This window comes from Neofelis nebulosa, chromosome 9, assembly GCF_028018385.1.
Source record: "Neofelis nebulosa isolate mNeoNeb1 chromosome 9, mNeoNeb1.pri, whole genome shotgun sequence".
In the NCBI taxonomy this organism is placed as follows: Eukaryota; Metazoa; Chordata; class Mammalia; order Carnivora; family Felidae; genus Neofelis; species Neofelis nebulosa.
In genome coordinates, this window is record NC_080790.1 from 8,370,753 (window position 1) to 8,396,437 (window position 25,685).

The following is a 25,685-nucleotide window of genomic DNA, read 5'->3' on the forward strand; positions in this document are numbered from 1 at the left end:
TTTGCTTAAAGATTTGCAAGCAAGGGGCACCTGGGTTGGCTCAGTCCATTAAGTGTCCAACTTCAGCTCAGGTCATGATCTCGCAGTCAGTGAGTTCAAGCCCCACATCAGGCTCTGTGCTGACAGCTCAGAGCCTGGAGCCTGCTTCAGATTCCGTGTCTCCCTCTCTCCCTGCCCCTCCCCCACCACTCAAAAATAAACATTAAAAAAAAAAAAAAAAAAAGATTTGCAAGTAAGTTCAATTCAGCCTCAGGGAATGAAGAGTTTCTATTTTATATAAACTGTACCAAAGCTCAGAAAAAAGTGGTATGCTTCTCAACTGTTTATTAGGGTAGTCTCACCATGATACGAAAACCAATCAAGAAAGCCCATGTGGTTTTTTTTATTTCTATGAATATAATCTATTGTCAAATTGGCTTACATACAACAACCAGTGCTCATCCTGCCCTCCTCAATGCCCATCACGCATTAAAAAAAAAAACTCTGAATTAAATCAAAGGTCAAATGTCACTTATACATACACAGACAAACAATTCCTTAAAATATTAGTAAATCAAATTCAGTACTCTATTCAGAATACAAAATTATAGCAAGTGGCATTTTCTTTACATTTTATACTACCTTGAAAAAAATTTAGTGTACTACAGTAACAGATTAAACAAAAAAAAACATCTTGAAAGCAGCTAAAGAAAACATTTTTAAATACTTCAACATTATTCCTGATTAAAAAGTACTTGGTAAGCTAAGCACAAATAGACCAAATCCTTTACTAGCTTACTCAGAAAGCTTCAACAAACACCAGACTTAATCATTAAGTTTAAAATAATAAAAAAGATAAGGATAAAAATTTCTACTAATTCAACACTATACTAAAAGACTGAACCAATGTTATTTTTTTGGCACTTTATAACGTCTACATTTTTAAAAACCAATTTTCTTATGCCTGAGTTTCTTCTGAACATATCTGATGGCAAACAGTTTACTGAAAACCAAACTGTATACAGAGAGATATACTATCCTGTTATGGGAGGGCTCAATATTCCAAAATAATCCAAAGAACCAAAAATATCTATCAATTAAAGCAATGCAAGAAATAACTGTAGTGCATTTTTTTAACAGAATGAAAGGCTAATTCTAACTTCATAGAAAAAAATGATTAAGAACTGCCACAAAAATATTTTAAAAGGAAATCAATGAGAAGACGTGCCCTACCAGATACAACAATGTGATTTTAGTGCAGGAACAAATAACAAACCAAAATAACAGAACAGAGTCAAAAGAAATTCATGTGTATATGGTAATTTAGTCAATGATATAAAGGACATTTCATTTATTTCATGGGAAAAAAGGCATTTCTACAAATGGTATTGGGCGTGGCTGCCCATTTGTGAAAATCTCACACATATAAAAAAATAAATTCCCGGTGACTCAGAAATAGACTCCCACTCCTCTCAAAATTAAAATATAAAAAGTTAGGGGCATCTGGGTGGCTCAGCTGGTTAAGCTTCCGACTTCAGCTCAGGTCACGATCTCACAGTTGGTGGGTCCGAGCCTCGCGCTGGGCTCTCTGCTGACAGCTCAGAGCCTGGAGCCTGCTTCAGACTCTGGGTCCCCCTCTCTCTCTGCCCTTCTCCCACTTGTACTCTTTATCTCTCCCTCTCAAAAATAAATAAACAGTAAAAATAAATTTTTTAATAAAATCAAATATAAAAATTTAAAGAAAGTATAAAGGAATATTTTTATAAATTAAGGATGGGGAAGGTATTCCCCAGCAAAAATCAAAATACAGAATGCATAGATGTGACTACATTTATGTTTAAAGATTCAATAAGCAACAGACAAGTAATAGTCCAAGAGAATATATTTCCAACATATGTAACAAAGAATCATTATATAGGGTCCATTACCATTCTAATAAATCACTTTTATTTTTTTTTTTAACGGTTTTTTTATTTTATTTTTGAGAGAGACAGAGACAGAGTATGAGTGGGGGAAGGGCAGAGAGAGAGAAGACAGAATCCGAAGCAGGCTCCAGGCTCCGAGCTGTCAGCACAGAGCTCAACACGGGGCTCGAACCCATGAACCACGAGATCATGACCTGAGACAAAGTCAGGTGCTTAACACTTAACCAACTGAGCCACCCAGGCACCCCATAAATCGATTTTAAAACAGCGAAACGACACAGAAAAATGGGATAAGCGATAAAGGAATACAAATTACTAACAAGTATATGGAATATCTTGAACCTCATAATTAACCAAGGAAATGCAGCTTAACACAATAACATCTTTTTTTCTTGAGGATATGACTACTACAAATTTTAAATAACTACAATTTCCAGTATTGGCTAAAACGCAGTGAAATAAAAATGTTAAATAATTAGAGTAATATAAACTCATACAAACCTTTTTTTACACAGTAATTTGGCACCATCTATCAAAGTGTCAAATGTGCACACCATATGACCTAGCAAATCCAATGCCAGGGATCGAGTCTAAAGAAATGTTCATCCATGTATTAAAAGATGGAGGTATAAGCATGATTAATTCCACATCAAGGACAGAAAATGTACAAGATTGGTCTGGAACTTCCCACAATATCAGATAGCAAGCTATCAAAGACGGCTAAGTTTACAGCAAAAGGACTCAGGAACTGGGGTATCTGGGTGGCTCAGTCGGTTCACGTCTAACTTGAGCTCAGGTCATGATTTTGCGGTTCTTCAGTCTGAGCCCCACATTGCGGTCTATGCTGGACAGCTCAGAGGCTGGAGCCTACTTTGGATTCTTTGTCTCCCTCTCTCTCTGCCCTTCCCGACTTGTGCTCTATCTCTGTATCTCTCTCAAAAATAAACACTAAAAAAGAATTTTTTTTTAATAAAGAAAAGAAAGGAAAGGAAAAAAGAGGGGAGGGGAGGGGAGGGGGGGGAGGGAAGAGGAGAGGAGGGGAGGGGAGGGGAGGGGGGAAGGGGAAGGGGAAGGGGAAGGGGAAGGGGAAGGGGAAGGGGAAGGGAAGAGATGGAAAGGGATGGAAGGGGAAGGGAAGAGATGGAAAGGGATGGAAAGGGATGGAAAGGGATGGAAAGGGATGGAAAGGGATGGAAAAGGACTCAGGAACCAACCTGAACAGGATATCATTTGCCAAAGGTGTCAAACTTTGAGCATCAATAAGATATTCAAAGGACTGAAACATCAAACAGGTTTTAAGACTGAGTTCAAACTGATACATCACCCCCAAAATTGTTCACCTTTAGAGAATAAAAGGAAACTAATCCTTTATTTTGAAAACTGGTAAATGTAAGGAAAAAAATAAAGGATTTATCCTGTCCTTCCTGTCCTTCTCTACCCAGAAATTATACTACTAGGTAAGCAAATAGTAAACGGGGGAATATTTTTCTTTATAGAACTATTCCAGTCAATATAGTAAAAAAAGAACGACTAGGAGGGTAAAAAAAAGGCATCACTGAATTGGAGCATCACCATTCTGAAATCCTTAATAAATTAACGGACCTAGGCATTAAGCACATGTAGCTGGTGAAATAACAGAGAGAGACCAGACATTAGCCTAACAGAAAAAAAAAAAAACCACTACCCATGAAGTTGCCCTGCCACCCTCTCCAAAATCATACCTGATTCTGATCCTCTATATCCAATTACCAACTTACAAAGTTAAACTACACAAAGACAAAAGCAGCAAAATCCAGGTTTCTTCCACAAATAAACTGATGAGACAAAAGAAGAGGAGGGAAGCCCTAGATTGAGAAACTTTAAAAGAGATACCTAAACTTAAATTTCAAAAAGCTAAAAGTAAACTGAAGTATTTAAGGGTACACACCTACTTAGCTGTATAAAACTATAAAGAAAAATAAGGAAGTGTTCACCATAAACATATGGACATTAGAAAAACAGGCAAAGAACACAGTAAACTGTACATAAGAGATGGCATTAAAAAGTCTTCTATATCAGCAAAGGAGTAAGTTTTTTACAATACGCCAATATTCCTCTATTAAATTCAAATCACACTAAGAATATATATTAAGAAATAGAGATGGGCCAAAAATATACGGTGTATCATAATTTATATAAGAAAAATTCTTAAAGCCCTTTCCAACAAGAGTATAGTAACAAAGTACGGGGACCTTCATACAATTAAATATTGAATAGTCATGAAAAAATAAGCACTGAGATGTGGGAAATAATCTGCTAAAATCAATTACAGTATATGCTATGACCCATTCATTTTACTGCAAGGTGGGTTCCTAACAGAAATGTGTGAACATATGTACCAAAATCCACATGAAAGAGCTCGTAACAGCACTATTCACAACAGACAAAAAGTAAAAACAACCAAAGCGTCCATTAACTGATGAGTGAATAAAATGTGGGATATCCACACAACTGATGATTATTCAGCCATAAAAAGAAACGGAGGGCTGACACATGCTATTCACGAATGAACATTAAAAACATTATGCTAAGTGAGGGGCGCCTGGGTGGCGCAGTCGGTTAAGCGTCTGACTTCAGCCAGGTCACGATCTCGCGGTCCGTGAGTTCGAGCCCCGCGTCGGGCTCTGGGCTGATGGCTCGGAGCCTGGAGCCTGTTTCCGACTCTGTGTCTCCCTCTCTCTCTGCCCCTCCCCCGTTCATGCTCTGTCTCTCTCTGTCCCAAAAATAAATAAAAAAAAAAAATAAAAAAAAAAATAAAAAAAAAATAAAAAAAAAACATTATGCTAAGTGAAAGAAGATATCACAAAAGACCACATACTGTATAATCTCATTTATACGAAACACCCAAAATAGGCAAATCACAGACCTAGAAAGCAGATTAGTGGTTGCCAGGAGTTAAGAGTCAGGGTGGATTGGGGAAAAACTGCCAATTGTTTCAGGGTTTCTTTCTGAGATACAAAAATGTTCTATAAATGTACTAAAACTCTGTAAATATATTGAAAATCACTGAATAATAAAATTAAATCAATAAACAGAAATAAGTCAGTCATTGTTACAAGTTTTCACACAAAATCACACATTTCAAACATATAATGGTGCATGGAATATCCTTCATCGTAGAGATAAACAAATGAAAGCCAGACTTATGTTACTTTTTCAATTGTACAATGTTTCACTACTGACTGGCGTCCACAGACCCACTAACTCTTTATCTCAATGAACATTTTATAAGGGTCCGCTTAGCAAAATTAAAGATCAGAACCAGAAACGGCAATGATTCTGTTACTATGAAAGCAATTTAAAGCTAACAGTGGAATAATTTATTACCATCATTCCTTAAGTAAATTATTATGATATACGATTTGCTACAAAAATGTTAGTTTTAGGTACACATATAAGAATTTCTATTCACTAGCTACAATAACAGAAATTAAGTGGAGAGAAAGCACTGAAGCTCAACACCGTTAAAAAAGCAACAGTAATGAGCTTTTAAATGACATCGTCATTCATGTGGCAAAATTTTTTACCCGCAAATTGCCTTGCACAAGCAAGGTATCAAACTCCCAAATCATTTAGCAAGCATTCTGAACATGCATTCGTACATACCTAATCTTACTCGTGATACTCGTTCCAAATGGTTGCAGAATTAGATATTAATATAAAAACATCTTTAGAGAAGCAAAGCTAATAAGGGATAAAATTGAAAAGGAGGCAAAATACAATTATAAATTCCTCACTTCACAAACAAGAGGCTGACTCAGGAAGCACAATGCTGTCTGTCGTACACAGTAGGTAATATATAAAGGACTCTGGGAGGATTTTCAAGATTTTTATTGTAGGAAGTTTTGGGGTTTTTTTGAGACAGGCTGGTTCTTGTTCCTATTATGTAAATCGTGAGAAAGTGTAGGCAGGGAATAACGGCACACTGGTAACCGATCTAATTGTTCATAAAGGAATTTCTAAAAAGTTGCAAATAATACTTGATTTCACACACCAATTTAAGAATTACATGTCATGTCTATATGACATACTATTTAGGAACATTAAACAAGCATATCGAATCAGATCTTATTAAAAATGACAGCACTGTTACTATAGGAATGAGATACAGGACTTTCAACATACAAAATCACATCTCCTGGATAATAAGCACTTACAAAAAAAGGAAATAAACTTAGGAAAGTTTGTAGGCTTACCTGAACCACCCAGGGACTGTTGGCAAAGGCCATAATATCTCTCTCTTCCCAGAAAAAAGCAGAATCTGATCTTTTTATCATTTCAAACTTACTAAGAAGCTTCATAGCATAAACCTTCTGTGATGCCTTATGACGAACCTATAGATTTTTTAAAAACACAAAAATAATTTTATGAGAGAAAGGTGAACAGATCATACTATTATTCTATTATTAAAGACTTTCAAAGAAAAAAATGGGGAATAATTCAGATAAAAGGAGTATAATTCACCAGAGAGGCATAAAAATTCTAAATATGTATGCATCTAATAAATAAGCTTTAAAATTCAGGAACCAAAAACTGACGGAACTAAAGAAAGAAACAGAAAAATCCATAACTTAGGTTGGAAATTTTAACATCCCCTCTCAATATTCGATATAATAAGTGAACAAAATATCACTGTGGATATAAAGAAATTCACCCCAGGATGAACACTGCTTAATCAAAAGTCACGACTACAAAGGTTTTTGTATTAAGTTACATCACTTCTCATTTTAAAATATTTTAAAATTTGAAGAATCTTGACATATTTTAATTTTACATAAAAAGAATCCTATACGCAAAGGGTCAAATTTACGATGAGGGCCACCCATTATATCTATCTTCTATATTAAATTACTAAACTGGAAACACAATTCCTTCTTTTTGAGAGTGTTAGGACATTTATAGAATGCTGAAAATAAACACATGTGAAAGCAATATGAAAACATGGGCGGTGGGCAGGGGATTAGGGCACAAAGGATCCTCGTCTGAAAACCAGAAATCCCTCCCACAGCAGATAGACCAGATTTTTAATTGATTTGTATCAGATTAGCAAACTATCTCAAAGCAAATTCCAACAACGCTGTTAAATGTTGCTTTAAAAAAAAATGTTTACGATATTATTAGAGGAGCGTGGGCAACCTGGGTGGCTTAATCGGTTAAGCGTCCAACTCTTGATCTGGGCTCAGGTCATGATCCCGCATTTGGTGGGATCGAGCCCCACATGTTGGGCTCTGAGCTGACAGTGTGGAGCCTGCTTGGGATTCTCTCTCTCCCTCTCTCTCTCTCTCTCTGACCCTCCCACACTCGCTGTCTCTCAAAAATAGGCAAATTAACATTTAAAAAATAAAATAAAAGATTATTAGAAAGAGATTGCTAAGGTACTCCTTCTATATTTATGTCACTCTTCAAATCTTCATTTATTCTAAGAACAAATCAGATTTTGAATGCTTCCTAACTTCATTAGAAAAAGTAATCCAGGGGCGCCTGGGTGGCGCAGTCGGTTAAGCGTCTGACTTCAGCCAGGTCACGATCTCGCCGTCCATGAGTTCGAGCCCCGCGTTGGGCTCTGGGCCGACGGCTCGGAGCCTGGAGCCTGTTTCCGATTCTGTGTCTCCCTCTCTCTCTGCCCCTCCCCCGTTCATGCTCTGTCTCTCTCCGTCCCAAAAATAAATAAATGTTGAAAAAAAAAAAATTTAAAGAAAAAGCAATCCATTACACATTAAGGGTCACGCAATCACTTTATACCATGATATTACTTATGCTGGACTCGTACCGTGACAAGAGTTTTAAAAATTTTGTAAAGCAAAGCTATGACCAGAAACTAAAACCTCTTTGTCAGCTGATAGAAAATAGTTAAATATTTTTAATGTTTTATACTGAACCAAAACAAACCAGGAACAAAAGACCATTCATTCAAATACACAAAAATTTATACGACATAGGTGTAATTCTCTGAAGATGAGAAACAGACTTGTTCACTTTACTTTCGCCGATTCTTTATGAAAACTATTCCCTCTCTGTGCTCCCACAGCACTTACAACAATCTAGTTACGTGTCTGCTTCATAAACTCCTTTCGTCAGAGTGTAAACTTTCATTTGCGGGGCTGCCTGGTGGTTGGCAAAATGCTGAATATGCAATTCAGCAAACTCAACAAAATTATATCTATTTCTATATGAAAGCTTTACATTTTTAAAAACAATTTTAAGTGTTTGTTTACTTTTGAGAGAGGGAGAGAGAGAGAGACAGGGCACGAGTGGGGGAGGGGCAGAGAAAGAGGGAAACTGAGAATCCGAAGCAGGCTCCAGGCTCTGAGCTGTCAGCAGAGCCCAGTGCGGGGCTCAGACTCGCAAACCGCGAGATCGCGACCTGAGCCGAAGTCGGCCGCCCAACCGACTGAGCCACCCAGGCTATCCCTGAAAGCTATAAAATTTTTAATAAATAAAAACTATTTTGCTTAGATGCTCTAGTTAGTGAGGCCCGAGTTTCATTTAAATTACTGTGGTAGAACACTTCGCTGGCTCGTAACACAAGAGTCAGGAACCACCGGCTTGTAGCCTTTAACTCGATCTGTAGAACAGACATTAAGAGGCAATAGTTGTATTCATGGCAAACAGCTGTCTCATACTTTGAAAATTCATTAGCACTAGTATGACAGCGAACTACAATAGAGCGCTGTCACTTTAGGAAAGCTGCTTTCCACTGATCTTCCTTCTGAGGATGTCTCTTTCTGAAAGATTCTATTATGATCTCCCTCAGCGTCTCTGTCCACTCCCCTTTGGTCCTTCTCTATTCAATATGGATGGGTAAACGGTCAGATGTAGTAGCCATTCATTACCGCACCGTACAGGGTCCTGCTTAAAAGCGTGGATTTAGACGTCGACAAACCTTTGCCAAAATCCTAACTATTTGTGAGCTACGTGGCCAACTTACTTAACCCCTCTAAGTTTCAACGACTTCATCTACGTAAGGATCTCACGGAAGTGCTGCAAAGGCAAAAGGAGATTGTGAACGGAAATACGCAGCAGCACACAGAATGTGCTCTATGAGAGCGTTAGCTACCGCTACCATGTTCAGTGTACGATGAACCTTCACTGACACACAAAGAAGTTGCTCTTATTCCAATGTTCCTATTTGTTAGAGACATGATGCTCATATTCCCCATTTTTAATTTCAAACGTACACAAGTACACAAGCACTATCTAAATGATTCTCGCTCTCGCGCACTTCCCCCCCGTTCTCTCTCTCTATAATAGAAAACACACTAAAACAGGTGAAAGAGTGAACACTGGTTTTATCTCAACTGATAGAATTCTAGGTGACTTCTATACTCTTACATTTGCTTATTCGTATCTTCTACAGCAAATATGTACTTCTTAAAAAAAACTTTTGGGTAGATGAAACGTTCCTAAATGTACTAGAGACAAGACATGTTTGGAAAATCCTGAAACGGACCTAGATCTCACGGAACATTCGTGACAAAAACTCTCGAAAGTCATTCTGTTTTGTTGTTTTTAAAATTTGTTTTATGTGTATTCATTTTTGAGACACAGAGCATGAGTGGGGGAGAGGTAGAAAGAGAGAGGGAGACACAGAATCTGAAGCAGGCTCCAGGCTGTCAGTACAGAGCCCAACATGGGTCTCGGACCCACGAACCGTGAGATCGTGACCTGAGCCGAAGTCAGACGCTTAACCGACTGAGCCGCCCAGGTGTCCCTCAAAAGTCATTCTTAACAAAGTGCCTCATTTGAGGTTTTCAAATTGATTTTTTTTTTTTTTTTTTTTTTTAGCGTTTATTTGTTATTGAGAGACAGAGAGAGACAGAACACGAGCAAGGGAGGGGTAGAGAGATAGGGAGACGCAGAATCTGAAGCAGCTCCAGACTCTGAGCTGTCGGCACAGAGCCCGACGTGGGGCTCGAACTCACGAACCGCGAGATCACGACCTGAGCTGAAGTCGGTCGCTTCACCGACTGAGCCACTCAGGTGCCCCACAAACTGATTTTTAATATAAAAAAATTACAACTGGGGCTCCTGGGTGGCTCAGTCAGTTAAGCGTTCAACTCTTGGTTTTGGCGAAGGTCATGATCTCGCAGTACATGGGTTCAAGCCCCACATCAGGCTCTGTACAGACAGTGCAAAGCTTGCCTGGGATTCTCTCTCCCTCAAAGTAAATAATAAACTTTAAAAATCTATGTATCAAAAATTACACTAGATTATTTTAATAAGACAATCCAGTTTGACAGACCTGGAGCAGTTAGTTTGTGTTGCTAAGGTTTCCACTAAAAATGCAAAAAGAGCGTCTTCATGCTTTTGTCTGGTCTGGCTGTGGCAGCCAAGACTGAATGAGGGAATACAGGAATCACAAAAACATGGAGGGAAGGAGATAATTCTTGCCAACTCAGAAATAACCTTGTAACCAGCAAATTCACTCCAAAAAAGGAAGTAAAAATTTGAGTTAACATGACAAGTGTTAGAAAATCATTTCCCTTATACTCTTTCCTTCTGGTTGATTCTACTTTAAAAGCTTAGTTTAAACCAATTAAATTAAAAGCAAGCCAGTGGGAAGGGAAAAAAAGAAGATCCTCATCTCACATCTGCCTTGAGTCCTGTCACTGATCATCTGTATCCCTGAAGCACACTGGATCCCAGGAAGCCTCTCAGCCCAGGGATCATGAAAGATCACAATTAATTCACTTCAATAAACACTTTCTATGTTTCAGGTTCTGTGTTGTACAGGATATAAAAAGACAAGAAAAATCCAATCACAAATATGATCTGGCTGCACACACATATTGCTTACCAATGTCTACAGCCGAACTGACAAATGGCCACATGGTGAGGGCTCTCCCTTTTTCCTTGCTGTTCTACACACATTCTTCTTAAACTGTGTACTTGACTAAACAGAATCTCTCCAGATGATAGGCAAACTATTTTCATGTAAGTGGCTATGAGCCCCAGATGGGAATGCCGAAAGTATCTGAAAGATACGATTCCTACTCTCAAAACAACACATAAAAGGATTCAAAGAAACAAACATATAAACTACAGCACGAGGCATAATATGGTAAATTACATAAATTTATGGAATTAAAAGATGCACGGGAAATATCACACTCAGATAAAGGGTAGGAAGAAGGAGAACAGGAAAAAGTTTTCTTTCACAATGAACACAGAGAAAGACAGTGAAACATGACTGAAGAAAGAGACAAGAAAATAAGGAGCATGCTCTGAAATGAGTAGCATGCCCAGGATGAACAGCATAATGGAAAATAAGACTTCAAAAACAAAATTAGTGACATCTTAAAAAAAGGGCCAAGAAGGCCAGGATGAAGACTTCATGCTTCATTTAGTAGTTAAGGGAGCCATGAAACGCAAATGAGAGATACAATAGATACATTTTAAAAAGATCAAATTGACAGCAGTTTATATTAGGCAAATCAGATCTGTATTTCCCGCCTTTTATGTATCTCAGAAAGAAAACAGAAAACATGTTAGAAAAGCCCCTGATTCTACTATACCCATACCCAAAATGGGGGTTAAGATAGGAGTGATACATGAAAATACAAGAATATGAAGAATGGGGGAAAAACAGTCAGTCAAATGGTAATGTGGGTCCAGCTGAGCCTGAACAGCATGAATCACGGATTTAATAAGCACGGTCTTGATAGTTTCTCCCTCGGCACTTGCCAATCCAAAAATCAACTGTACACTGGGGAAACATCATTACAGCAGTGGAAAACGAAAGAAAATACTAAGGAGATACTCATACCTGACTAGAAATCAAAGGGTGTCTTGGATGACAGTGATGACAGTGAACCAACAAAATTAGGCTGGAGAAACGTTATGAGTAGGACTCACTAACAAGTTAAATTTCTTAAAATGAAGAAAAGAGAAATCAACGACTTCCGGTTTTTGGCTCGAGCAACTGGATTAATAGTGGAGCCATTAATTAAGGGGGGCGACAACTTTGCGGAAAAGTTAGGGAACCAAGCATTCTGATTTTACATGTTTCAGATGTGACACAGCTTTTTTTATTTTTATTTTTTAACGTTCGTTCATTTTTGAGAGACAGAGACAGAGCAAGAGGGGGCGGGCCAGAGAAGAGGGAGACACAGAATCCGAAGCAGGCTCCAGGCTCCGAGCTGTCAGCACAGCCCGACGCGGGCTCGAGCCCACGAACGACTGAGATCATGACCTGAGCCGAAGTCGGAGGCCCAACCGACGGAGCCACCCAGGCGCCCCTTACATGTGACACGTCTTAACGGAGACATCAAATAAGCCACCACGGATAGGAGTGGAGAGCAAACAAGAAAATTCTGAATAGCAGCTATGAATCTGAGCCTTGATATCATATGGACTGTATTTAAAGTCACAGGAATAGGATGAACGCACCTCAGGAGAGAACGCAGATCAAAGAAACAAGAGCCTCGTCTTTGGAACTACGATATTTACAAGTCAGGTGGAGAATGAACCACTAAGGAAACTTCGGAAGAGCCAGGAACACCGGAAGAAGTGGTATTTCAAGAAAGGAGAGCAGAATACTAGTGAGAGACTGAGTAAGAGAAAACACCGTGCAACCAATAAGGTTACACAAAGTCTCTATTTCTGGCACAGAAAAATGATTACGACCATCCGACAAAGAAAACAGACTCTGGAGTCCTCTACCTAGGTTCGAGTCTCAGTTCAGCCACTTAGTAGTTATGTGAACTTTAGCAGGTTATCCATCCTGTCTGAATTTCCCTCTCTGCCAAATGGGCATGATAGTAACAACATCTATCTGAAGGAGTGTTTTGAAGGAAGACTGGTTACTCTACAGCAGTTGCTTAGAAGCCTGCCTGGAATGTAACTGCTATAAAAGTGTGTGTTATTATTTAATATTACATTAAAAAACCACGTATATGACTCCTTAATACACATATAAGACACTCATACATTACACAAATCTTTAGAAGAAACAGAAGTGAGAAAGCCATACATCAAAGTAATAAAAGTAGTTATCTCTCAGTAGTGGGACAATCAGTGATTTTAAAAAGCATAATGCTATCTCACTTCTACTAGAAACGTATTTGTCACATAAATAAAAGAATTTTTATTTTTAAGGAAGAATAATCGGCATTGATGCAATTCTTATAACTCAAGAGGGAAAGGTTTTAACTTTTCTAGAATGAAAACAATTACAATAAAATATAAATACCCACTGAAAATAATTTGGTCCTAGTTTTGTATCAGTTCCCAATGTTTCCAACTATCAAAGCACTAAAAGAATACCAACAGGCTAGTTATATTTTATGTCTGAAAATGAAATAAAGAGAAGACATGATAAAAGGAGATTTTCACATTTTATTCTACCCAATTCTAAGCAATTTAGACCTTTGAGAGCAAGAATGCATTCATATATTAGTTGTGTAGTTTTAAATAAAACCACAGGAAAAATTTAATGAATACTTTTCTTAAGAAAAGTGAGTAGGCAACATCACAAAACCAACTAAACATGTGGCCCCAAACTCCAAAATAAGATACAACTTCAAAAACAAAAATGCTAAGGGCGCCTGGGTCACTCAGTTGGTTGAACGGCCAAGTTCAGCTCAGGTCATGAGGTCGCAATTCATGGGTTCGAGTGCCACATCAGGCGCTGGGCTGACACCTTGGGAGCCAGGAGCCTGGAGCCTGCTTGGGATTCTGTGTCTCCCTCTCTCTCTGTCCCTCCCCCACTCACGCTCTCTCTCTCTCTCGAAAATAAACATAAAAGATTTTTTTTTAATGCTAAACATATTTCCACTATTGAACAGGAAAACTTTTTATACATTTCCCCAATAAAGAATCATAAATAGGCAATTCCTAAGATACACGCATTACATTTAAGAAGGTTAACTTAGAACTCTCTTTGAGAAGCTAGGCCACTATTTCTTTTTGACACTATAATAGTGGCCAGCTCAAAATAAAAGCTCCATGAATGCAGGTGCCTTGTCTGAATAGTTGACCTGCAGGTTCCACACTGTCAGCTCAGAGCCCAACGCAGGGTTCGAACTCACGAACCATGAGATCACGACTTGAGCCAAACTCAAGAGTCAGATACTTAACCGACTGAGCCACCCAGGCACCCCTGTACTTTCTTGACTCATGGCATTCTTACATGCTATTCCCTCTGTATTTTGACTCCCACCCCAGTCCCTCTTCTTCATGTGCCTAACTTCTTTACAGCTAACTCAAATGTCATTTTCTCACAGTGAGGTCTTTCCTAACAACCCCACCTGAATTAAGCACATCCCTCCGTTATTCTCTCTCATAACATCCAGATCTTTTCCTTCATCGTATTTATCATAATTTGAAAATACTTCACTTATTTAAAGTAAAATTCCTATCTCTTCCACAGAAGTACCACTTTTAGAAAGATTGAGGCTATGTTATCGCATCTTTAGAAGCTAGCAAAGCTCCTGAAGCAAAACAGATCCTGATTAAATACTTCATTGATGGAAGGATACGTGAACCATTTCATGTGTGGCAATTAACTGCTAACATTTACTAAGCACTTACTATATTCTAAGAAACTGTTCCAAATTTAATTACATCTATTTCTTCCACTAATGCTATGGGGTTTAAATGTTACTGTTATCTTCATTTAGCAGATAAGAAACTGAGGCAGAGAGTGATTAAGTAACTGCACGGTGTCTGCAGTGATTAAGTGTCTGCACGGACAGCTAGTCAGCAAGTCAGAAGTCAAGTGTAAGCAGTCTGACTCTAGCTCCTAAATACTACAGTATAGTTGCTGTGGCACACTAAAGTTACTTTTACAACGAGAATTTTCTTTGTAGAAACGGACTAGTGGGCCCTCTGTGGTAATACATTTTTAACCTGACCAAAAAAAGTATTCCGTAAGACAAATCTGCACCTACTAGTGTAAAACTTTCTTTGGATGACTAGAAAAACATAATCATAAAGATGTGCCAAATGTGGAATACTGCCTACACAGCTGTCAAACTAATTTATCTAACACATGCAAATCAACTTTAAAAGACGATGGAAGAAGCACTTGGACTTTTCATTTTGAATCTTATCCTTCTTTTCAAGACTCCCTGCCAAAGGTAACAGAACAAAGAGCTAACGCCAAAACAAACATGCTCCAAGTTCTTAGGTCAGGTCAGCAGATTAATGGAATGTTAAAGTGTTTCTCATTTTTAAAAACATGTGAATTTGTTTTATAGAAAATAAAATTTGGAATGGAAAATTAACAACAAAAATAAAACCCTCTTCTTTTCCTTTCCTTTCTTGAACGTATTGAATTTGAATTATCAAACTAACCTAACACAGAACAATGACTACCCTGCCACAAAAACATGACAAGCCAAAAACTGTCACATTTCCTTCAAAAACAGAATTCCAAATTCTATTCTCTCTTATCTACAGTGAATCCTGATTATGAAGAAACAATGTATTTATTTCAAATACTTGTATTATGAATTTATGTATCAAATAGGCAATAATTTTAATAGTGGCTAACAGGGAACACTATAACTAGGCTTATTTTTTTTTTTAATTTTATTTAGTGTGTATTTATTTTTTTTTCAACTTTTTTTTTTTTTTTTTTTTTTAATTTATTTTTGGGACAGAGAGAGACAGAGCATGAACGGGGGAGGGGCAGAGAGAGAGGGAGACACAGAATCGGAAACAGGCTCCAGGCTCCGAGCCATCAGCCCAAAGCCTGACGCGGGGCTCGAACTCACAGACCGCGAGATCGTGACCTGGCTGAAGTTGGACACTTAACCGACTGCGCCACCCAGGCGCCCCAAGTGTGTATTTATTTTTGAGAGAGAAAGAGGGAGAAGGAGAGAGGGAGGGAGGGAAGGAGAGAGGGAGGAAGAGAGAGAGAAAGGGGGGGGGGGGAGAAAGAGAGAGAGAGGGAGGGAGAGAGAGATCGAGTATGAGCTGGGGAGGGGCAAAGAAAGAGGGAGACACAGAATCTGAAGCAGGCTCCAGGCTCTGAACTGTCAGCACAGAGCCTGACGCGGGGCTCGAACTCACAAGTGGTGAGTGTCAGAGCCAAAGTCTGACACTTAACCAACTGAGCCCCCCAGGCTCCCCAGGCTTATTTATTTTTAATTCACTTAATCCCCTATAACAAACCCATGACACAGGTATTATCATCTGTATTCTATAGTTTGGAACTCAGAGAGATTGAGAAACTTGTCTGTACTCACTATAATCTTTGAGTTAGGCCAAGGCAGAGATAAGATTCAACTACTTTGTATTTTCCACTATCTTGCAGGACCTGTCACAACTCAACTACCATGTAATCTAATCTCTGACCCTCCTCCCGCCCCCGCTCCCCCCTCCAAGAGCATTCTACTAGCCGAAGTTACACCACTTTCAGAGACTCAAAACAAAACAAACAAAAAGCACATTACCTTCCAAGGCAGCCCACTCCTCAAATCTACTCCAAATTAACTTCTCAATCCCTTCAACCACACCTCAGATGGCATCATTTCAAGTCCCTGAGCGTTCCATCCCTTGAGTACCCTCTACCAACATGCCTTTTAAGACAGGGCAACAGTGCACAGAGAATGAGTATTCCATTATGGCCCAATCATCTCAAAAGAGAGAACACAACACCTATATCAAAGCAATCCAAACTTCCTTTACTATTTTGGACAGCCACATCACCAACGACTCTTGCTTGGTTTACATTAAAGGAAAATTGTTCTTTAATTTATAATTACTGTTAAGGAATCTATTTCTTGAGTTCTTCACATCTAAGTACAGTTCTTTATTCTGGTTAAATTTCACTTTTATTGGCCAATGGCCTTCCCAACTAATGATTTCTGGATTTTGACTTATCATCTGAAATCATCCTCATACTTCAGATTTAACTCATTTGCAAAATTATTCACCATGTCACCACTGCCCCCATACAATAAATGCCTTATTAATAAAGTGGTGAATAGGAGAAGAGAGAACTCTAAAATCTGTCTCTGGGGATCTCTGTCCAAGGTACAATTCATGCCTTCCTCAGTCTCCTTAGGATACAGCTATTAAATTAGCTGTCTATTAAATTATATGTCTATTAAATTATAAAACGGTCTGTCCATATGCTTATTCACTGACATTTCTCCATATCCTCTTCAAGCATAACAGACTTTTTCAAATATCTTATAGATATATATCACACCTATTACACTACCCTGATCTACAAGTTCAATAAACCTATCAAAAAAAGAAGGAATGAAAGAGAAGCAAAAGTGACTTGTTCCTAAAGAAATTATGCTAACACACAGTGATCAGTGTTTTTCTCACGCTCCATTAAAAAACAGAAGAACACTACTGAGCAAAAGACAGAACTTTACCCCATAATTTAATCAAAGGCAATAATTTGTAAGGACAGAAAGTGGAATTCTGTATTCGAGTGACAAAAACAGGAGTATTATTACAGTTCCTCATTAATACAAATGACATTTATTACAAACATTTATATTTCCAGTTGGTACCACTTTCATCTGCAAAAGATAAATTTCATATGTACTTTCAGTTATTATTATGTCTTTCAGTTACTACAATGTTTCTCATATTATCTAAATAAAATCTGTTAAGGAAGAATAAATGTTATTAATCTGAACATATTAAATAAAAACACAATAGTTCTTGTGGAATATTAACTGCTGGAAAGGTCATGTATGAAACCACACTGGCCTGATTCTAAATCTCAGTGTTTCAGAGTTACAAGAAACGTGGGGGATCAGTTTACAATTACCTCCTTCTACAGGCGAAGACACTGAGGGTTTTCGGAGATGGAATGATTTGACCAAGCTCACAAAACTAATTCTGGCATGGCTGGGCAGAAAAATAACATCGACTCAGGGGCTGTTGGTAGTATTTCACAAAACCCTGTCTTTAAAAATAATATAAAAGAAGAAAACAAATACTTTCTTACCAGCTGCACTTCACCAAAAGCACCTCTCCCAATCACTTTTACAACATCATAGTCTTCTGCCTTCATCTGTAGACCTCTGATTTTTTTCACAATTTTCTCATCTGCAATAAAAAAGATTACATTTATAGACAATACTTTACAATAATCACCATATTTGTAAACAAATTTTCATTTCAAGAAACTGGGATTAGTTTTTAGCTAAATCTGTCAGTTTTCAAAGGTTGCTATTTAAAAAGCTAAGATACATATTAACTTTACATGAAAGAACCAAAATTCCACGGTTTATTAACACATATAAAACAAACAGTACTGACAACCAAAAAGTAAGAATTAAGCTATTCTGTTGCTTGACAAGATGACAGCTGAACAATGAGGATCCACGCGTCCTAGCAGTGCATTCTGAATCACGGCAGAGAGCTGCTATGAAATTACTTGCAAGGCTAATCTTAGTAACAAATTTTCATAGTCTACTTCTTTGGGAAGTAGTAATCACATATTGTAGATATAGTATCTAAAGACAAGATTGTTTAATCATGAAAATAGCCCAGTCTCTAACAATTCCAACTTAAAAAGCTTACTATGATGATATAAAGTGTGTATTAGATTATTTTGCGAATTTATTTTTAGAATTCAACCTCATCTACACCTTCACTCCAACATCAATGCTGGCAAATATTAAGTTACAGCATAGATGACAATAATTGTTATCGCATTATCTTTCATTACCTAGACCGACATGTCTACATTCATACAAACATAAGGCTCATTGAGTCTCCTAAGTAGTGTAAATCTAAGTCTTAAAATTGTTGGCATTAATTTAAAAGTTCTCTTTGAACTGCCATAAATAACCTGTGCTAAACTTAGCCTGAATAATTTATATAAAACCTTGAACTTTAACATACTGCAACTAGATCTGCAGTTTTTCTTTACAAATAAAGAATGCAGCATTTAAGTGAACCAACTAGCAAACTAAATAGCTTATAGACTATAATATTAATCACACATAAATCTCTTATCATAAGTATAGTTATAGGATCAAATATGAAGGTTACTCACATCTATTTAAGAAATTATCTATATTCTTGTTTTTCCTCAAAGCAGGAAAATCCAAATCAAGGACCAAGGAATTTAAGCCATCCTGTTTAACAAAAAATTAAAAAAAGGAAAAAGAAAGTTGTTACAATTTCCAAATATTAAAAAAAAGTCTTTAAATTTTATATGTTGTTCTTGCTAAATAAATATCAATCTACTTTGATATGAAATTGTCCAATGGTTCCATATCCAACAGTTTTAACTCATTTCCTAACTTCTGCCAGAGAATATTATGAATGATTGTATCATGTTTTCCTTTGTTATTTTAGCCAGTAGAAAAATATCAGCTTAAAATACGCACCCACTATTATTTCTGCTAGTCAGATGTCTTCCTTTCTCTCTTTAAATGCCCAGTAAAATTTCACCATGCTTTTCTGACTTTAAGAAATGCACACAGGGGCGCCTGGGTGGCTTAGTAGGTTGAGCATCTGACACTTGATTTTGGCTCAGGTCATGATCCCAGGGTCGTGGGATCGAGCCTCATGTTGGGCTCTGCGCTGAGCATAGAACTGTTAAAATTTTTCTCTCTCTCTCCCTCCCTCCGTTCTCCCTCTCTCCCTCTCTCCCCCTCTCTCTCTCTGCCTCTGTTCCCCATTCTCTCTCTCTCTCTCTCTCTCTCTCTCTCTAAAATAAGAAAAAGAGAATGAAATACACACAGACTAAAGAAATTAAGAAAATAATCCCATTTACAACTGCATCAAAAAGAATAAAATACCTAGGAATCAATTTAACCAAGGAGGTGAAAGACCTGCACACTGGAAACTGTAAGATATTCATGAAAGAAACTGAAGAAGATACAAATAAATGGAAAGATATTCCCTACTTATGGATTAGAAGAGTTAATATTGTTAAAATGTCCATACTACCCAAGCAATCTGCAGATCCAATGCAATACCCATCAAAATTCCAATGGCATACTTCACAGAACTGTAACAAATAACTGTAAACTTTGTATGGAACCACAAAAGGTAACAAATAGTCAAAGCAATCTTAAGAAGAACAAAGCTGGAGGGATCATCCTCCCAGATTTCAAACTATACCACAAAGCTATAAAAATCAAAACAGTATGGTATTGGTACAAAAACAGACACACAGATCAATAAAAAGGAAACTCCAGAAATAAACCAATACATATATGGACAATTAATCTTTGACAAAGGAGGAAGAACATATGATGGAGAAAGGACAGGCTCTTCAATAAATGGTGTTGGGAAAACTGGACGGCAACATGCAAAAGAATGAAACTAGACCACTGTCTTATACCGCACACAGAAATTACCTTGAAATCCATTAAAAACTTGAACGTAAGACCTGAAACCATAAAATTCCTAGAAGAAAACACAGGCAGTAAGCCTTTTAACACGGTTTCAGTGACATCTTTATATGTATCTGACTCCAAAGGCAAGGGAAAGAGAAACAAAAATAAAGGAGACTACATGAAACCAAAAAGCTTCTGCACAGAGAAGAAAACGTACTGAATGGGAGAAGATATCTGCAGACCACATATCTAATATGGGGTTAATATTCAAAATATATAAAGAAATCATACAACTCAACAACAACAAAAACCCAAAAATTTGATTTAAAAAATGGGCAGAAGATCTGAAGAGACATTTCTCCAAAGACAGATAATACATGAAAAGAGTTCAACATCACTAATAATTAAGGAAATACAAATCAAAACCACAATGAGATTTCACCTAATACATACTAGAATTACCAAAGAAAAGAAATAACAAATGTTGGAGAAGATGTGGAGAAAAGGGAACCATCGCACACTGTTGATGAGATTGTAAAGTGATGCAGCCACTATGGAAAACAGTATGGAGATTCCTCAAAAAACTAAGAATAGAACTACAATATGAGACAGATATTCCACCTCTGAGTATTGATCTGAAGAATATGAAAACACCAATTTGAAAAAATATTTACAACCCTAAGCTAACTGCAGCATTATTTGCAATAGCCAAGATATGGAAACAACCTAAGTGTTTATCAACAGATGAATAGTTATAGGATAAAGAAGATAGTGTACATACAACGGAATACTACTCAGTTATAAAAATGAATGAAATTTTGCCATCTGCAATAACATGGATGGACTTTGAGGATATTGTGCTAAGTGAAATAAGTTAGAAAGAGAAAGAGAAATACCCTATGATTTCACTCATATGTGGAATCTAAAAAAACCCAAATGAACAAAATAAAACAAACGCAGACCAGTAGTTACCAGAAGGGAACGGGGTGAGGGGTGGGGGGTAAACAAAATGGGTAAAGGGGGTCAATTGTATGGTGATGAATGGTAACAAGACTTGTGGTGGTGATCACTTTGTAGTGTATACAAGATGTCAATTATAAAGCTGTACACCCGAAACTTATACCATAAAACAAAGAGAGAGAGAGAGAGAGAGAGAGAGAGAGAGAGAGAGAAAGAAAGAAAGAAAGAAAGAAAGAAAGAAAGAAAGAAAGAAAGAAAGAAAGAAAGAAATACAACCCAACTAAGGAAGTTCCCATTCACTTAACAAGCATTGATTTTTTTTTTTTTTTTTTTTGGCCTAATGCATACAAAGAACAGAACAGAAAAATCCAAAAATAAATATGACACTAACTATCCTTACACTCAGGGAACTTAGTCTCAAAAGTAAATTTCCCCTAAAAACATAAATACAGGAAAACACAATGTTCAGATTTCTTTTCAAGTTTTCTATATTTTCTCTACTTTTTACAAGCATACATTAAATTTATAGTCAAAATAAGAAAAAGTACAGGGGCGCCTGGGTGGCGCAGTCGGTTAAGCGTCCGACTTCAGCCAGGTCACGATCTCGCGGTCCGTGAGTTCGAGCCCCGCGTCGGGCTCTGTGCTGATGGCCCGGAGCCTGGAGCCTGTTCCCGATTCTGTGTCTCCCTCTGTCTCTGCCCCTCCCCCGTTCATGCTCTGTCTCTCTCTGTCCCAAAAAAAATAAATAAAAAACGTTGAAAAAAAAAATTTTTTTTTTAAATAAAAAGAAAAAAAAAAAAAAAAGAAAAAGTACATACATATAACTTGATGAGGGTTAAGAAAAACTAATAAGAAACAAAGTCTTTAATTACTCAAAGGATATGTCTATGAAGGTAACAATATTTCTAAAACACTATTGCATATACTGTCTCATCCCCAAGTAATTCTGAAGAGGGCATGAAGAAGTACTCTTCATTTTAAAATATAAACTAAGGCTTAGATAGTAAGTGACTTTGATTTGTCCAAGTTCATGCCATTAGGAAATGACATAGCAAATACTACTTAAAACTTAAAGGTCCAATATACTTAACTCATCCCTAGTCTCAATGGCCAGACTAACACCAAGAGGAGCTTGGAAGAGTAAAGAAGGAGCTTAAAGAACTGAAGGATTGCTAAAAAATAAAACAGCAATTAAAAAGCCTTTTAGGAATGTGAGTATGGTGGAAAATGGGAAAATTAGAAAGGCAACTTGAGTTTTTAATTTACTAATTACAGAGAAACTGCACATCCTATGTTTATTTACCATTCAGTTATACTTCATATTTTTAATTTTCATTCTTCAAATATTTTGTTCACATTTTATGAAAATATTATTTAACAACAGAAAGGGCACAGGTGTTAAGAGTAAACTACAAATTTTTTTTTTATCAAAATTAAAATTCTTTATAACCAACCCACTGATATCATCAATGCAGACACATAAAACAATCTTAATTCTCCTGAACTGAAAAAAAAATACATTAAAAATAATAAATATTCAGCTTCCAGTGAAGCTGAGATTATTAAAGTCACACTTTGAGATCCCACACATATATACACCCACAATTTCCCTCTCCAGGACAGATGAACTGCTTCAAGGATTCCAGCATTTTAGCATACTTGGCTATTTTTAACTACCAAATTATTGCTATATCTTTTTGGCATAATTTTGCTATTGTTAAATAGCAATAATTTTATTGGTTTAAAATGTAAAATCTGAATCACTTATTTTTTTAGGTATACCCGTAATTAATGGCTTTAAATCAAAGAAAGGTGCATTTATTTGGAAAGCCTTCTTCTGTACCTCCATAACCTACCTCTACAAGAATTAAAAATTTTAATTGACAAGGCAAAAGCTTCTATTACAAGAAGAAATTTCTTCTTCTGGTTCAGAGACTTTTCAAACAAATGGAATATGAACACTTTATACAGATATGATAAAAGTAACTGCATTAAAATCTCCATCTACACATTCGGGTGCCTGGGTGGCTCCGTCAGTTGGGCGGCCGCCTTCAGCTCAGGTCATGATCTCGCGGTCTGTGGGTTATAGCGTCAGGCTCCGTGCTGGCAGCTCAGAGCCCAGAGCCTGCTTCCGATTCTGTCTCCCTCTCTCTCTCTCTGCCCCTCCCCCTGCTGTCTGTCTGTCTGTCTCTCTCAAATAATAAACATTAAAGAAAAAAATTAAAGTCTCCATCTACACATAACGATGAGAAAAGAAATCCTTTGGGAAAAACAAAAAAAAGCTACAGCTTGACATTAATAAAAGGATTGAATCCCTGCTTATCCCACATCCTCCCTACAAGTTATCACAAGAAGATGGGATCATGTAAAGATTAAATAGTCAAGAAGAAAATCTGGAAATAACTTATAAATGTTTCCCACAATATGTCCTACCAGGGTAGAGTCAGAAAGCTTTTTCAGCAGTTGTTCAACTCATCAGTAATACCATTTTGGTTTTCTTAAGCCATTTTTAAAGATCAAATAATACCTCACCTGTGCATTGTTTTTTTTTTTTATATAGCATTTATTTTTGAATACTACTAGAATACTTTAATCTGCTAATAATTTATATCCGAAGAAAATGTATGGGGTAATATATATTTTAAAATGTACATTTATACTTGAGGTTTTATATTTATAAATTTTCACATCTGAAATGTATTCTATTTAGTATCACTTATTAAGAAACAAATTATGAATTTTTTTAAGACACCAGTATTTTCAGTATACGAAATTAATACTGAGATCCAATGGCTAGGTTAGCTCAGGACTTAAAAACCTGTGTCTATGACCGTCCTTGTTATGTACTTTCATATAAAGCCCAGGCAGTGAGATTTTTTTTTTCAGTGTCTGTGATTTCAACAGATTCCTTTTGTAGACAGTGATACTAAGCTGAGATAAAAAAAAAAAAAAAAAAAGTTTTTTTTAAAGAATAAAACCGAAAGAAAAGCCTACTACCAAAACTCCAAAGCAATGAACAAAATTAACACTATTTGTCCCTTTCATCACTTCCAAGTGCATATAAATGACAGGACCACATTTAAAAGAACATTCAAAAACAAAACAAACAAAAAAGAAAAACCACCTAGCACTGCCAAAAAATATTCAAGGGCCAAAGAGAAAAATGCCAAATAATGAATAGGAACTAAAGGCACAAACATATAGAAGATTTAAGGGCAGGGAGCAGTAAAACCAATGGCGGAAAATTAAAAGGGCCTTGATGTGGTAAAGAACCAAAACCAGACTGACTACTGGGAAAACAGTAGCTAGAATGAAAATCTCAGCCCCAAAAGAAATTGAAAGAAGTCTTACTGCCCAAGTTCTATACAAAACTGCACAACTAGGTAAGTCAGATACAGCTTTCAATCAAGTCCTGAGCTAACCTCCGAAAACCTGCCCAGTTACTAAATCCTCCACATCTCAATATTGCTGGCTGAGAAAACATGAATCTCCTCCAATACTGGACTGTGGTTATCTATGTGAAAAGTTAACATCAGAGGCAGAGGAAGGCAGAGAACAGTGCATTATACTACTGCCTTCCTGAACAAATAGGTACAAGCCAACACCCAATTTTTCCCATTATAATGATCATGGTGGAAAATATGTATGTAATGGCTCATTTCCCTAACTTTTCCTGAATGCAGAGCCTTTAAAATTTTAAATGCCAAGAAAGAATGAAGTGCTGGACTTGATTTCACTTTCACTATAAACTGCCCCTAAATATCTGTTTTAAAATATCCAAATAAATGGGGCGCCTGGGTGGCCGAGTCGCTTAAGTGTCTGATTTTCAGCTAAGGTCACTTTCAGCCCAGGGTTTGCGAGTTCAAGCCCTTCATTGGGCTCTCTGCTGTCACCGAGACTGCCTCAGATTCTCTGTGCCCCTCTCCCGCTTGTGCTCTCTTTCTCTCTCAAAATAAACTTTAAAATAAAATAAAGTAAAACAAAATATCCAAACAAAATGCATTCCTCCCCTCTACTCCCCCAAAAGGAACAAGTTCGGAAAGACTTCACCAACTGGGAATGCCTGAAATGATAAGCAAAATGATAGAGACACTATGCTAGGAATTTCAATTGTTAAATGCAGCCCAAAATATCCTTTAACTGAAAATTGTATAAAATTATGAGTTGTCAGCATATGGAACGTATTTTTTAACTGGGTAAGATCACTAAAGGAGTAGAGACAAATAAAAAAGGACCAAGGGACTGAGTCTTGGGATATACCAACATTAAGAGAATGAGAAGAGGGGACTAAGAAGGAACCAATAAAGGAAGAAGAAAATCTACACTTGTGTTATCTTAGTAGCAAGAATGAGAGAGTGATACATACATAGTCGATGTGACTTGTTTCAAATATAGTTATTTAAGGCTGTGAATTTAGAGCGTGGAGCTCATCAGTGACTTTCATAAGAGCTATTTAAACTATAAATTTGTTATTTTCAAATCACCATTCATTACCTTCTTACTACTTCTGTTT

General features: G+C 37.1%; 1 protein-coding gene across 5 annotated transcripts in view; it reads right to left on the reverse strand.

Moving 5' to 3' along the window:
• ROCK2 (Rho associated coiled-coil containing protein kinase 2) overlaps positions 1-25,685 on the reverse strand; it is a 135,313-nt gene that overhangs the window by 58,315 nt on the left and 51,313 nt on the right. For all 5 annotated transcript variants that reach the window (XM_058682541.1, XM_058682542.1, XM_058682546.1 and 2 more), the window contains exons 2-4: positions 18,919-19,000; positions 17,863-17,963; positions 6,140-6,277 (exon numbers count right to left, since the gene is read on the reverse strand). In XM_058682541.1, coding sequence (XP_058538524.1) covers positions 6,140-6,277; positions 17,863-17,963; positions 18,919-19,000 — 321 coding nt within the window. The remainder of the gene's footprint in view (positions 1-6,139; positions 6,278-17,862; positions 17,964-18,918; positions 19,001-25,685) is intronic.